We start from the raw sequence: 15,987 nt of genomic DNA on the forward strand, positions 1-15,987 counted from the left end.
CCATTGCGTAGGAGATGCATCGGTGATAGATGGTTCAGGACCGCCCACGAATCCAAGCCACATCACTCATACCCATTGTTTGCCCTTCATTTGGGGCCAGGCTGTCCCAGCGGGAATGTTTCAAAAGAGGAGGAAAGCTAAATGCATAGAAGAGAGAATGGATAGAGAAGTAGGCCACTGTCTTGGGGGTTGGCCAGAGATTCCCATCATCAGCTCAGGAAAGTAGTGGGCTCCAACGGGTACCCAAAGAGGAAGGACTGCTTAAAAGACAATAAGGAAAATGTGCCAGGCAGAGCAGTAGGCAGGGGCATCCCAGAGAAGGCAGAGGAGGGCACTGAAGAGGAGGGAGAGGAACAGCAACTTGTCACAGTAAAGAGGATGTGGGTTGGCTCGCACCCACCTTGATGCCACAAAGACAGTCCCAGCACAGACCTGGAGAAAGCCCCTTCCCCTGCACAGCCCATAGAGGAGTGGGGATCAGTGTTGCTCATTAGCTTATTTGTTGATTTGCCTTTATTTTGGGATCAGGGCCTCATGTATCCCAGGCTAGCCTGACACTTGTCATGCAGCTAAGAATAACTTTGAACTTCTGATTCCCCTGCCTCCATGTTCCCAGTGATAGGATCACCCTTCCCCACTCATATTCTGTTGGGGATCAAACTCAGGGCTTCCTGCATTCGGGGGCAAGCACTCTCCCAGCTGACTCACATGCCCAGTTCCGAGTCACTGTTGAATGAGTTGCACTCTGGGCAGTACAGGCCTGTAGAAACACTTGGCAGTGCACACTCATCTTTCTGACATTTCCACAGTTGTAACTTAGTTCAGATTCTTGCTAGACCAGATTCTTTCTCTTCAGAAACTTGAATAGATGCTGGTCTCAGATCCCTCGCTTCTTGCCCTGTGCTTTGAAGCTTTCACTACAAGTGAAATGCAGAGTAGAAACCCAGTATGGTCTAAACTAGTGGAGCCTTTGAAGACCAACTCTTTTGGAAACAAGTTTTTCTCTGTCTTCCTTTTTTTTTTTTTTTTTTTGATTTAGTCTCATGTAGCTGAAGCTGGCCTCAAACTCCTAACGGAGCCAAGGATGACTGAAGGTGTGGGCTACTGAGCCCAGTGTCTGTGGTGCTGGGGGATGAAAGTTGGGGCTTAGTCTATGCTAGACAAGTACTCCACCAGTTCAGCTCCATTCCCAGCATCAAAATGAACTGTATATAAAAAAGACAACTGGGGTGTGGGAGCCTGTTAGCACCTACTTACTTGGCGTGAGAGTGGTTAGAATTCTTGAGAGACGTGGGAGTACTGAGTCTGGTGTCCCGGGTGTTCTTTCATTGAGAGGATTTGCAGTGTGTTATTTGAGTGTGCTTGTGTTCTCCTCCCAGCACTCCACACCCCCAAGTGCCTACGGGTCAGTCAAGCCCTACACCAACTTCGATGCCGAGAGGGATGCTCTGAACATCGAGACAGCTGTCAAGACCAAAGGTAGGCCGTGTGTCTGTCTGTCTGTCTCCTCCTTGTCTGGGTGGCCTCAAACTCATGCTGTAGCTGAGTCACAACCACCTGTGATTCCAGCTCCAGAGTAGCTGATGCCCTCTTTAGGCACCCCTAGTCTTAAGCGTGCGTGCGTGCGCGCGCGCGCGCGCGCGCGCACGCACACACACACACACACACACACACACACACACACTACTACTACTACTACTACTACTACATATAATCCACTTTCTTAAAACAATTTCTCTCTCATCATAGGTCATGTGATTCTTGTGATTTCTCCATATACCTTTGCAGAAACACCCTAGAGGTTAATAGTTAACTCGTTAGACAAAGATGTTCTTCTACAAGCTTAGCACAAAGGGTGCTTTTAGTCCCTGCGTGAGAAAGCTCTTAGCCTGCTGGAATGTAAAGAATGCATAGATGAGCTCTAGCCACAGCTGAAATGCTCACGTTAATAAAAATACTCCCAGGCCCTCCCTGAGTTAGCAGGAAAACACTATAGTTGCCAAGTGAAGAAAGCCCTGAGGGCTGAGGCATGGGCTCCCACATCCTGTGTGGGCAAGTGTGGCTGACATCACCACCACCACCATCATCTTGGTCGTCTTCACCAATATTTATTAAGTGCTTATCATGGGCAGATAAAGCATTGAGCCATTCTGGAGCCTCCTGCTTAGCTGACTTTCAGATTAATTTCTGATGCCATGGGCCATTCCCATTTTACATATGACACCACAGAGGGTTAGTTAACAAGTTTCATGTCTGTTGGCCTTGGTTCAGACTTGGATTTGAACATAGTCCTGCCCATCCCCCGACCCGTGTCACAGCCCCCAGCTGTTAGGATTAGATTCGTCACTTTGTCATTGACCATTTCCAGGCATGAAAGCCAGTGTGTGGTCTGATGCTATTGATATCGGATATGCATCCCAGTTGTGGTCCAGCATTAGGGAAGGCACCTGTTTCTTCTTCCTTTTAACCCATCCAACCTCCAGCTTTAGTGCTCAGTCAGTGCTGCAGTGGAACCACTCTGCTGGTGTGTGTGTGTGTGTGTGTGTGTGTGTGTGTGTGTGTGTGTGTGCCTGCCAAGTGGTTTTGGTAAATAACAGTTTTCTTAAGTCGGATGCTCTTTACAATAAAAGATTTAACATGTATTGTTTTAAGTCTATTTTGCTGATGTTTATCTATCAATATTGACAATTTAATATGCTCATTTTAACATTCATTCACCTTAAACTTGTCAGTTCTTCAGGAAAATGGCAATAAAATATACTATACCGTATGTTATTATGACAGCTACACTATTTACTCAAAAGGGGGGAAAACAAGGCACTGGTGACTTATGAAGCTATTAATTATTTTTTCTTGTGGTTTCAGTGTATTTTGTTTCTGTGTTTTCCAAACTTTCCACGATGGTTATGCATGGCCTTTCCAAAGACAGGCAGGACGAGTTCATTAAAAACATGCCCCTGATATTTCAGATAAGTAACACCACTTAGGTAATGAACTGAGAGGAATCTGGAGTGATTAAGACACTCCTGAACACCTTCACCTCAGATGCTTTATCAGGAGCTGGCGTTGTGGAGACATCAAAGGAAACAGGGCAAACCTTGACTATTCAAAGACAAACCCGGGCTGAGGGATGGCTGTCTGCTCCCTAGTGACCTTGCACCTGACACAGACCAGGGGAGCTGGGCTCTTGCAGGCTAGGAGCAAGGAGAGGAGGAGCTGGGGTACACTGCCTGGAACAGAATAGCTGCTATTAAACTTGAGGAGTGGGCATGGGATGAAGCTGAGCTTGAGGACAGTTATTAGGAGGGGCGGAGTGGGTGGAGATCTGGCTCTGACTCTACCCTGGTAACGTTCTCCCAGCACCTGGGAGAGCTCACCTTTGGGCATTCTGTTGGCTCCCTGCTACTTCTGTTATAGTTTCTCTTCCTAGCTTCATCTCCTGTTCCATACAGTGTCCCTTTGCAGATGATGTCTCTGTGTTTGCTGCTCCAGAGGTATATGACTTCTTTTATCCCTGAGGCCCTAACAGTTGCCAAGCATGGCTCTACTCCAGTGTCCCCTTCCCAGCCCCCCAATCGTTGTCTTGCGATGTAGCCCAGGCTAGTTTAAGCTCTTGATCCTCTTCCCCTTGTCGCCCTATTTCTGGGATTATAGCTGTGTAGAGCCGATCACCTCTAAACCTCCTGTCTTCCCACTCCATGCCTCCAACATGGTCCTTGCCACAGTCACACTTACTGCCCTCTAAATTAGGCTCTGCTTAAGTGGTTTTCCTTATTAACCTTTAAAAACTTTGTTCATTTTTATTTTCTGTACATTGCTGTGTTGTCTACATGTGTGTCTGTGTGAAGGTGTTGGAAGCCCTGGAACTGGAGTTCTAGTCTTGAGCTGCCATGTGGGTGCTGGAAATTGAACCCGAGTTCTCTGGAAGAGCAGCTAGTGTTCTTAACCACTGAGCCATCTCTCCAGCCCTCTTGACCTTTTAAAAATGCCCAGGACCATGAGATTGTGTGAGGAGGTAAAACCCCACATAGTATTCAAAAGATGCATGGGGATCAGGGCACGGAGGGGACACAGATGCATTTGTGGGACAGGAAGCAAAGGTTTATTGTAGAGGCTGGGTGTCACCCAGAAGACTGAGTGGTCCCCGTGAGCTTTGATCCATTTTCACCAACCAAATTTAGCTCACTCTCATGAGCCAGCTTTGTTTCTAGGTGGAGGGATGTTGAATATGTTTTCCTCACATTATCTGAACCAAGAGCAGAGTTGCCGAGTGTTTACTCTCTGAGGTAGACTGTGCAATACCTTACGCAATTTATGTCTAGTTAGAAGCTGAGTTAAGCCATGCAAAAGTAGTGATATTGCTTAATTAACGAGAGGTTTCTGAGACCCGATCCGTAGGAGTCTCTTGGTCTAGAATGGCCTTGGGTTAAATATATATACTATGGAGTGTTCAACACAGCTGGGGATGGTTTACCATATGGGTCCAAATAACTAGAAAGGAAAGTCAGCTAAATTAGAAAAGGATGAATCTCAACTCCATGAAATAGATGGTAATTAGCAGCAGCGCAGCCCTGGAGTTAGCGCTGGTGCCAATGAATCTGAGCAGCTTTGGCGTCTGCAGAGGGGAGGGCGGGCCGGGAGTCGCTCTATTATTGCCAGTTTCGAGTCGAGCAGTATTTGTGTTCTCCGGAAGGACAAGGCCCCCTCCTCATGAGTGAGCCCAACTATAGAAGTGAGTTCTGTGCTTCTTTTCTCTTATATTTTAAAATAGAACTACCTAAGACTTCCAGTAAGGCCGCAAGACCACCCTCCTATGCACTGGAGAGTGAGCCAGGACCGATAATTTGGGTTTCACTTGCACACCTGGAGGGGAATGCAAGCAGCTGTGTGCAGCAAATGAGAGAGTATATTCTCCGAGGGTGCCAGGAGGTTTATTGGCCTGGGACCAGTACCTCTTACTTATAAGACTAGGGAGGTTGAAGAAAACTCTGCAGCTGTGGGCACACTCGTAAGGAAGGCCTTTGGAACTCATTGGCCCAGGGCCATCTCATTCTGCTAGAAGGGAAGCGGTCCACTCTTGCTTTGAGGAGGCCTCCGTCTTGGACTTCAGGGTCACTGCAGACCAGCCCTTGTCTTACAGCTCTTCTCAGAGGCAGACAAGGCTTTAACTCCTGAGCACAGCTTTCCTCTCTAAGAGCATTGTCTGCATAGCTGTGTAAGTACCGGGCGTCTGGAAAACACAGGGGAAGGTGTAGCTAGAGTTTTTCTTTCTGGGTCCTGCCAAGCAATCCCCAGTGCCCTGGCATTGCTGGCATCAGCCTTCATTGGCTACCTCTCCTCATCTCTTTCTCTTTTGTAAAAACTGCCCTTCTGTCCACCGCCGAAATCCAAATACCAGTTTCACCCAGAAACAGCAGAAGAAACCGGATTCTTATCTGGCATCTATCTGCACCATGGCTTGAGTGAAGAGTGGGCCTGCTGGTTTCTGTCTCAGCTGTTCAGGTCTGTCCTTTCCTGTTCCCTGAGGTGACTGGAGTACCAGGGCACCAAAAGGTGCCTCTATTTCACACGTGTTATTCCATTTATGATTGGATTTGCTTCCTTGTGTTCCTGCTGGTACTACAAGGAATTTTAGAAATATACTAGATTGTTCTCTGAGCATTAGAAGGGCTTTATTTATTTATTTTTTAGGTCAGGGTCTCTTGTATCCCAGGCTGGCCTAGAAGCTGCTATGTAACCAAGGGTGACTTTACATTTCTAACCCTCCAGTTTCCATCTCCCAAGTGCTAGGGTTAGAGGTATGTACCACAACGCCCGGGCTGTGTGGTGCGTGGTTCCAGACTCAGGACTTCATGTATGTTAGGCCAGCATGCTACTTACTGAGCTACACCCCCATCTCTGGATTCTGGATTATTAATGCATCCCTTGACTATAATAACAAAGCAGACTAGACCTTGGGTCCTTTCTAAGAAACTTAACCAAGGTGACATCAGAACAGAGTTGGGAATAGAAGTTTGATCTCTGGGTTAAAATGCCTTCTTGGGTACTCAGCTAAGCAAGGCTGTCCTTGAACTGGGTCCATGTCCCACACCTATACCACACCTGTGAGAGGCCTGGTGTTCCTCAACCCCACCCTGAGTATACATTTTTCTCTCCCAGATCTCAGGGAGCTTCCATAGTTTACCTTGAAACTGTACTGTTAATCTCCTGAGCGCTATTAGCAAAAGAGGCCCTGTCTTCTGTCTGCCCTGTGTTTTCATAGGCCAGTCATTGAATCCAGGCAGGGGCTAGGTCTGTGTCAGAGAAGCCGAGGGAAGGACTTACCTTCTATCATTCATTCAGTCTTTATTGTGTTCTAGAAAAAGGAGGGTTTTTGGTTTTTGCTTTGTTTTTTTACCATGGTCCCTGTTTTATATCTGGGAACGCCAGGCATCAAGAGAGAAGCAGGGTGCTCCCAGGTCATACAGGCCTGAGTTCCAGATACTTTCCCGACTATCACCTTGGTTGCTGCTGCTTATGCAGAGGCATTCTGTGTTAGTTTTCTCATTCTTGGGTCAAAAGACCTGACCAAAGCAATTTAAGGGAAGGAGGGTTTCTTTGGGCTCACGATGGGAGTGTATAGTCGATCATGGTAGAAGCATATAGTCCATGGTGGTGGGAGCGTGTATTCCATCATGGTGGGAAGGCGTGGTAGCAGGAATGGGAGGCAGCCAGCCACACTGCTTCCACAGCCATGAAGTAGAGAGAGATACACACTGGTGCTAAGCTTACTTCCTCCATTTTATGCAGTCCAGGACCCCAGCCCACAGGATGGTGCTCCCCACATTTATAGTGAGCCTTCCTACCTCAGTTAACCCTATCTAGGTAACGCTTCACAGACATGCTTAGAAGTTTGTGACTCTAGACCCTGTCAAATTAGTAATACTAACTGCCATAAGTACCCCTGGGCCCCTGGCCCAGTCCTCTCTGGCATACTTCAGACTCTGTCTTAAGATGATTTCTTCTAAGCCAAAAATGTCAGGATATCCAGAAACCCGAGCTGTAGTCCCCCACCCCTGCCCCCTTCCTCTGGGGACCTAGATAAGGCAATTCTCCTTTTCTTTCCAACCAGACAGCTCCTGTCCTGAGGCCTCTCGAGCCCCCACCCAGCAAATGAGATCCACTCTTTGTTCAGTCAGCATGTCTCTGCTGCTGTGAGTCAGCATCCTGTTCCAAACGGCTCTTGGTCCCTTGCCATGGACAGTGGAGACACGCATTTTCCATGGAATGCAGGAGTACGGATGGACGGATGGAGCAGACTTGAGATTTCTACCCACAGAGAGGAGGAGGGTGGGCGCGGGCCTTGTGGGTTTGGATTCAGCCAAACCTCGAAACTTTTTTTTTCTTTTCTTTTTTCTTTTGGTTTTTCAGAGACAGGGTTTCTCTGTATAACAGTACTGGCTTTCCTGGAACTCACTCTGTAGCCCAGGCTGGCCTCAAACTCAGAGATCTGCCTGTCTGCCTCCGGAGTGCTGGAATTAAAGGCATGCGCCACCACCGCCCAGCTACTTGAAACTTTTTAATGCTTGAAAAAATATGGTGGATGGTTGAAAAGACCCAAGCCCCCAGCGGCACTGCTGGAGCCCAGCTGTCAGTCATGCCTTCTTAGAACTGTCATTTAGCAAAGCCCTTCCTCAGGTTGACTAGAACAATGACTGAGCTTCCCCATGTCTTCAGTTGGAATACCGAAAATACGTAGATGATTAGATTAGCTAAGCATTCTCATCCAAGGAATACATGCTTAGCCTCTACCCTGTACCCACATGTTGTTTCTCACCTGGAGCCAAATACATACCATCTTAGGCAACTTTAACTTCTAAGGTTTGAGTAGGTTTAGTAAATTTTACAAAGATCGCCTGAGTGGGGCTCAGCAGTTAAGAATGTTGCTGCTCTTGTGGAGGACCCGAGTTTGATTCCTTCCCAAGGAGTAGACCCACCTCCAGTTTGGATAACCGGATACCTGGCTGCTGAAAGAAATGTCAAATGCCTCTTTGTTGGCTGAGAACGGGGATTACAGTTTGTGTAGCTATCTCTTACTAGGTGTTATTTCTTGCCTGGGTTGTTTAGAGCAAAGTAAATATTTCCTTCCCAAAGACTGCAGTCAACCCTCTGCCTGGTAAAAGTAGGCGATGGTGTAACCGTATAGCACAGTGGTAGATGTCCCCTTCCCCAGCCTTGGTCGCCCACCTCTGTCAGTGAGTCCCATGGAAGGGATTATTTGGGAGTTGGTGTTAAAATGCTGCTTTTGGGGTCCCAGTTCCTAGAAAGTCCTAATGAGTAGAGCTCTGGTGGGGCCTGAGGAGTTTTGTTGTTTGCATTGATTGGTTGATTAATTTACTGTACGTGAAAGAATGCCGTGGTGCACATGTAGAGGCCAAAAGACAACTTTTGGGAGTCCGTCCTTTCCGCCCACAATGTGGGTTGCTCCAAGGCTCAAATTCTGGTTGTCAAGTTCGGCCTCAGTTGCCTTTATCCACTGATCCACATTGCTTGCTTGGGGCAGAGTTTTTAGTAAGTGTTCAGGGCTTTCAGTACTGGTCAGCTGAGGGTCACATTCTGACTTATAACCTTCAGGAGTCTGACTAAATGGGTCACATTCTGGCTTATAACCTTCAGGAGTCTGACTAAATCTATCACCATCCCTGATGACATCTAAATGTGGAATTAATGTCAGGTTCTGTCAGAGCTTCAATGTAGAACTGTGGGTCTTTGTCCATCATCCCCAATGTGGGTAACGTAGAGAGTGTGACTCACAGGAGCCAGCATTTCCACAGGTCACTAATGCAGACCTGGGCCTCAGCTTTGGCCTCCCCATCTCTAAAAGAAAAAGAGGCCCACGTCTCTTTCTCCCCATTTCTTAATAGTTTGAAAGCCTTGATATGTGACTTAGGCTGACTCAAAACCTGCAGTCCTCCTGCATCAGCCGCTTAAGTGCTGTGGTTATAGATCTGTGCCAGATCATGCTCAGTGTTTTCTGAAGCGAGGTCACTGGTTGATTCTAGTTCAAGGAATGTGCAACATTCACTCTGTATTTCACATCCTCCTTGGCCATTATGATTAATTTTGCAAGTATATTTAATTACCTCACCCCTCAGATGCTCACTCCTAGAACTTTGATAAATATGCTTCTAGATACAGTCCTATACATAGATACATATTCTTTTCCTTTCCTTCTCTTCACTTCTCTTTCTTTCTTTCTTTCTTTCTTTCTTTCTTTCTTTCTTTCTTTCTTTCTTTCTTTCTTTCTCTCCTTCCTTCTTTCTTTTTTTTTGAGACAGGGTTTCTCTGTGTAGCACACACAACTTTAATCTCAGCATGCAGGAAGCAGAGGCAGGCAGATCTCTGTGAATTTGAGGCCAACTGGGTCTAAATAGTGAACCCCATCTCTAAAAGAAAAATCAAATGACAATAACAAGATGAAGAACTAAGTGAAAATTAGGTTATAGTGGGCCCACTGGTTTACAATCTGCACTTTTGTTTGTATGTTGTTTATTTCCCTCAGATCAGGCAGTATTTCCACGCTGTAATTTTAAATGACCACATTGTACTCCAGTATGTGGACAAAAGGATTATTTATTTATTTATTTTTAAATTATATTTGTGTTTTAATTTTACACATCAGCATGGGTTCCCCTGTCCTCCCCCCTTCCGCCCCCACCCCCACCTTCCCCCCAGCCCCTCCCTCCATTCCCATCTCTCCCCGGGCCAAGACTCCCTTGGGGATTCATTTAAACCTGGTGGATTCAGTACAGGCAGGTCCAGTCCCCTTCTTCCAGGCTGAGCAAAGTGTCCCTGTGTAAGCCCCAGGTTCCAAACAGCCAGCTCATGCACTAAGGACAGGTCACGGTCCCACAGCCTGGATGCCTCCCAAACAATTCAAGCTATTCAGTTGTCTCAGGCCCTCTGGATAAGTGAGACAAAAGGATTTTTAACCAGCCCCTACTGGAAATCCAAGGTGACATCAGCATCCTCGGAGTGGACCCAAGTCTAGCAATAGGGTCTCTGTGTTTATACTGATTGCCCTAAAATCTAAGCTGAAGTCAGAGACATTGGTTAATGGCTTAGTATCTTTATTGGTGTGATCTCACTTTGAAATAAGTATATAAAAATGCTAAGCCATCTTTATCTTGAAAATTTTATTATTATGATTTTTTAATGTGCATTAGTGTTTTGCCATGGGAAGTTTTGGGTCCCCTGAAACTGTAGTTACAGACAGTTGTGAGCTGACATATGGTTGCTGGGAGTTGGGGTCCTCTAGAAGAGCAATCAGTTCTCCTGACCACTGAGCTATCTCTCCAGCCCCCATCTTTATTTTTATACCCAGAAATTGTAGCTTTCTAATGACCATGAAGCATCAGGATGTGTCCTCTGTCCATCTGCTCATTGTTTTGCCCCAAGACATCATAGTTCTAGGCTCTTGAGTGCTCTGGGATGCCTCTGACTTCTGGGGCAACAAGCCGAGTGCAGTCTGTGAGTGACCTTGTGAGCTCAGAGGCTCTGGAATACCTCCCCAGTTATGGCAAAGACTTTTCATTTTATTAAACAAAGTTCCTAGTCAGGCAGGAGAGAGCCTTCTCTCTGCCTGAATCCTTAAGACCGAGCTTTCCTGACTTAAATGACATGTGTGGAATATTTCTGATATAAAATTGGAAACTTTCAGATACCACTAGGCATTGCTTATCTTTGTAAATACACATGTTCCAATTAAAATAGGTACTGAAACATTTGGGTGGTACTTCAAAACTCCCAATTTAGATTTAATTTAGATTAAAACACTTACTCTTTTTTAATACAGTTGTAAAATTGATTATTAAAGTCACCTATTGAAGATTGAAAGCACAGGATGTGTATTTTCCTTGTGAGAAAATCTCGCCTTCAATAAGTGTGGTTCTATTAATCAATTAAGCTATTAAAATATAACTGCCATATTAAGCCTGACTCGTTTGTCATGACAGCTGGTATAATTATAGAAATTATACCTAGCCATTTATACAGTCATAATCTTGCAATAAATATAAATAATTGTCTCTATTAATTCATTTTGAAGGTTCTGTCTATTAATTCTTCAGTTAAGTGGCAACTTAGGGACGTTCATTTAAAATCCCCCTAAATCTTTGTTGTTCGTTCCGTCTGGCTGCCAGAGTTACACACACACACACACACACACACACACACACACACACACCTCCCACGGTTGATTTCAGGAACCAATTCATGAATAAAATAGCTTTTTAAAGTACAACTGTTTAAAGGGTTGAAGCCCCAGGTCTAAGGCTTTCTGGGAAAGAGGATGGTGAGAATGTCTGTGTTGGGTCGGGAAGAGGGAAGAGCTGCTCTTGACATCCTAGTGTTGGGTGTGGAAAAGAGCACATGGATTTTACTCTAGAAAGGTCCCTTGAAGTAGGAGAGTGTGGTAGGTTAACGGTTCACAATTGATTCTCCGCAGGAGTGGACGAGGTCACCATCGTCAACATCCTGACTAATCGCAGCAATGCGCAGAGGCAGGACATTGCCTTCGCCTATCAGAGGAGGACCAAGAAGGTAGTGGAACCTCACTCGGGGTGGAGGGCAGGCCTTGCTGGACTGATGTCCTCGGATGTTGCCTGCTCTGTTCTTCATGAGTGTGTGTGTGTGTGCGCGCGCGCGTGTGCGTGTGTGCGCGCGCGCGTGTGCGTGTGTGTGTGCGCGCGTGCGCGTGCACACCCCTTGCTTGTGTTATCTGGCCTACCCTGGGGGGCAGGCTCTGGTGCTCCCTGGTGATTCTCCTGTCTTCATCTTCCGTCTTGCCACGGAAATGCTTGGGTTACAGATGTGTGCTACCACATCTGGCTTTTTTTTTTTCCATCTAGCACCACTACCCGCTGAGTCATTCCCCCACCCGCTGCCCAACATTCTTTCTGTGAATTGTGGCTCGTCTTTAACCAAAAAGAGCCTTCTAGAGCTCTTGGATGTCCAAGGTTTCCCTCTTACATCCTTGTGAGGGTTGCTGCTCACACAGGCACACACGTGTGAGCTAGAACATAAAGGCAACACCCTAGAGCACATGAGGGAGACACTCTGGAATAGACCACGAGGAATAGCGGTAATACTACCCCTCGTCAGGTGCTTACTTTGCGTGAGGTACTGTGCTTAGTACTTTAGATGGAACAACTCGCTTCCTCTATTGGCTTCCTGTGCTCCTTCATCAGATGTTGTGCACTTAATTTTAGAATAGTTTCCTCCGCTGGGCATTGATCCTAACAGGATCTGCTCACTTACACTGAAGGGCTGGGGAGACAACTCAGTTGGTACAGTGCTTGCCACACAAGCATGAGGACCTGAGTTCAATCTCCAGCATCCATATAAAAAAAAAGTTAAATACATGACTTGTCATTGTAACCTCAGTGCTGGGGAGTCTAGACAGGAGGATTCTTGGGGCACCCTGGACAGTCAGTTTAGCTGATTCCAAAAGCTGAGTTCAGTGAGAGACCCTGTCTCAAAAAACAGATAGAGCTCAATTGAAGAAAGAAAACAAAGATCAACCACCGACCTTCCCATGTAGACACACATGTGCACATGTACCCGAACACATGTGCACATGAACATATATATGCATACACACACACACACACACACACAACTAAAAACATGCTTGGCTCCGTCAAATCATTGCAGCGACTGGGCTTGGCGAAGCGCTGTGTTCTTCCTGCCACGCTCAGCGTGCCCGCTCCCACTGTTTCGTGAGTCTCCATGTTTTCTCCTTCGCTGACCCACTCGTGCTTAAAAGCAGCTCCCACTTGTTCATCTTGTTTTGCCTCAGCACTGGGAAATTTTATTTTTAAGGACGTGCTACTTAATTTTTAACTTTTTTGCTATTAAAAGCTTTCCATTTATTCTTGGACAGTGCCGTAAGTGGCTTCCTGCAGCTCCCTCTGACTTGAGGCTCACTTCCAGCCACAGTGGAGGTGACCTGATAGGATGCCAGAAGAGACTGTGTGTTCCTGGAGTTGACATGACCACCAGGTCCTGGGAGTTCCGGGTCAAGCCTTGCTGTAGCTCCCTCCTCCATGTTCTGTCACAGTTAGAAGGGACATAAAAAGGAAGGCAGCTGGCTCCCTTCATCCCACGTGCATTAAAATTCCTCTTCCACTAGACTTGTATTAATCTGCAGTGAGGCAGAGAGAGGAGCGTTTTATGTCTCTAGCTTTCCCAGAGGATCTGAGAGCTGGGAGAGCCAAGTTCCTGCTGGAACAGGAGGCCCACCACTTTGGACAGTAGGAAACAACTGCTCATTCAGTGGTCTGGGAGCTGTGCACACACAGAAAGCTTGATTTCATGTTCCATAGCTGCAGAACACAGATCCTTCATAGCCTGTTGGAGTAAAAATATTATCAGAGTCAGGAGAAGGGTCAGCAAACACACAGGCATTGCCATGTGCTAGGGACAGCCTACTGTCCTGATGATCCTTGGTGGCCTAGAATGATCATCTTTCACAGAAAGATGCCACAACTGCTTGAGGTCATTTCTGAAGGACATCCTGGCTTTTTTTTTTTAATTATTTTTGATTTTTTATTTTGCAGATGCATTGTTTGTCAAGGTCTGATCTAGAGCATCAGTTCTCAGCCTGTGCGTGATGACCCCTTTGGGAGGCAAATGACCCTTTCACAGGGGTCGCCTAAGACCATCAGAAAACACAGATATTTACATTACAACTCACAACAGTAGCAAAATGACAGTTACAAAGTAGCAAGGAAAATAATTCTGTGGTTGGGGGTCACTACAATACAAGGAACTGTATTAAAGTGTATGTGTAAAGGGTCGCAGCATTAGGAAGGTTGAGAACCACTGCTCTCCAGGGATACAGACTGACCCTGCCCAGGTGGCAAGCTACAGATCTTGGTACAGCTAGCAAAAGTGGGCCATGGGGAGGAAAAAATTTGGATTTGTGCTTTGCACATTCAAACCAGTGCTAGACATGAGGTTTCTCTGTACAGAGGACAACTGTTCTTTTTAATCCCTTCTGGGATTTTTGTTTGGACATTCTGAGCAATGCAAGTCAAGTCAAAGTGGAAAAATCCAGCAGGTGCCCAGATGCCGGTTAAGGTTGGAGCAGAGATGGGGGTGGGGAATGTGGAGGGCAGACTAAGTTGGGATCACTTAACCTAAGGGTTCCAGTTTGGAAGTCTGGCATCATAATTGGTATGTGTTGTTTTAGAAAGACCCTCCTACCCTCCCATGCATGTTTAGGACATCAGAAGCCAGAGAAAGAAGGTGAATGGGCTGGTCCCAATGCTTCCTCAGATCTACATCAGGTCTGACGTTCTTGACATGTGTGTTCGGAAAGATTGTCTCTAAAGCAGGCTGCCCATCACCTCTAGAGGCAGGGACAGGAGGATCCTCAGGAACAGTTGACCAGCCAGCCAACATGACCAAGTTTCAGGCTAATGAGAGAGAAAGTGGAGGGCACCTGGAGAATGACACCTAAGCTTGCCCTGTGACCTTTACACACATGTACACCTTCATATATGTACACCCCCACCCCCCCCCCCCCCCCACACAGGAGAGAACAATTGTAGTTCCGTTCAGTTCAGTTCAGCCTGTCAGTACCTTTAGCTGTTAAGAGAGTGGATCTCTGAGGAAAATGTCTTTAAGAGCCACCCTGAATTAAGGCTATCTGTCTACATATGTAAGTGCTGCCTGAGACCTCTGGCTTTATTAAAATCATGTGTTCACAAGGATAGCAGCACCCCTAAGAAATAATAATTCAACAGGGGGTCAAAAGGGGAATCTGGAGGGCTGGAGTTCACATCATATTCACTCACACCACCCTGATTTGGAGGAGTAGATAAATGGCCGATTGTGAGGTGCAATGTTTTACACAGGGCAGGCTCGGTTCCACTCCCAGCCCCGCTAAGACTTCTGGTTCCATCTGAAGGTTACAAGGCTCCACCCTAGGGCAGCTTCACAGACGTCTTCCCTGGGATCTCAGCAGCCCTGGAGGACTCTGCTGTTCTCTCTACCATACTTCTTTTCAGCTAGACCTTGACCTTGGAAAGTGCCCTGTCTCCCACAGGGTGTCCCCACTGTACTGTGAAGCCCTGTTCTTAGCTCTCTCAGAAACTCTTAAGCTACACCGGTTTCTGGCTAGTGATCAGCTTGGATGTTAATGGGTTTTGTTCCGATGTGGTTTCTGACCTCCTGGTCTGATGAAGGGAATGTAGGGGGGAAGTTCTCCCCAGACCACAGAGTGGCCAAAGACTCACAGCCCGCCTTTTCAGCAGAGACGTCTCATTTCCCATCTCACTGGTTTTAAAGTGGATATTGATCATAAACGGGGCTGCTCAACATCTCCCTTTGGCAGGAGCTTCCATCGGCGCTGAAGTCAGCCTTATCCGGCCACCTGGAGACGGTGATTTTGGGCCTATTGAAGACACCTGCCCAGTATGATGCTTCTGAACTGAAAGCCTCCATGAAGGTAAACACATGTGGGGCGTCATCTGTCAGCTCTCCCATTAACGAGTGTGAATCACAGCCTTGTGAGTGTAATTAGGTGATTGTCAGTTGTGTTGAGTCTTATTTGAAATCACTCACACCCCCTCCCCAATGCTATAAGTTGTCAGGATTTGAACCAAAAATATTTCAATTTCTCTCTCTTTTTTTAAGACTGCAAAGAAATTTCCTGATGCTGAGAAGCCAGTTAGCAGCTGCTCAGACTTGGCACCTGGGCGATTGGAATGCCTTTCGGGAAAACTGCTTCCTTGATTACACTTCCTCTTTAAGGAGGATATGTGGGGTGTTAAGGAGAAAGAAAAACAGCTTTTGTTTAGCAAAGCTTGCAGATTCTGCCCATGCTCTCCTGGTGCTGCTTCCTCTGACTTTCCCCTGTCCAGTCCCTGTCCAAAATTCAGATTTGAGCCCAAAATGAGTAAATAGTGCAGGTAGGGCTCGATTTCAGTTTGAAATAGCGCC

General features: G+C 46.5%; 1 protein-coding gene across 2 annotated transcripts in view; it reads left to right on the forward strand.

The window, feature by feature from the left end:
• Positions 1-15,987, forward strand: part of Anxa2 (annexin A2) — a 40,764-nt gene that overhangs the window by 13,859 nt on the left and 10,918 nt on the right. Inside the window, exons 3-5 of one of the 2 annotated variants that reach the window (XM_036193075.1) lie at positions 1,380-1,479; positions 11,486-11,580; positions 15,380-15,493. In XM_036193075.1, the coding sequence (XP_036048968.1) occupies positions 1,380-1,479; positions 11,486-11,580; positions 15,380-15,493 (309 nt within the window). Of the gene's footprint in view, positions 1-1,379; positions 1,480-4,682; positions 4,733-11,485; positions 11,581-15,379; positions 15,494-15,987 lie in introns of those variants that run through there. The other variant, XM_036193074.1, reaches the window with a different exon arrangement.

Source organism: Onychomys torridus, chromosome 7 (genome assembly GCF_903995425.1).
Source record: "Onychomys torridus chromosome 7, mOncTor1.1, whole genome shotgun sequence".
NCBI classification, from domain to species: Eukaryota; Metazoa; Chordata; class Mammalia; order Rodentia; family Cricetidae; genus Onychomys; species Onychomys torridus.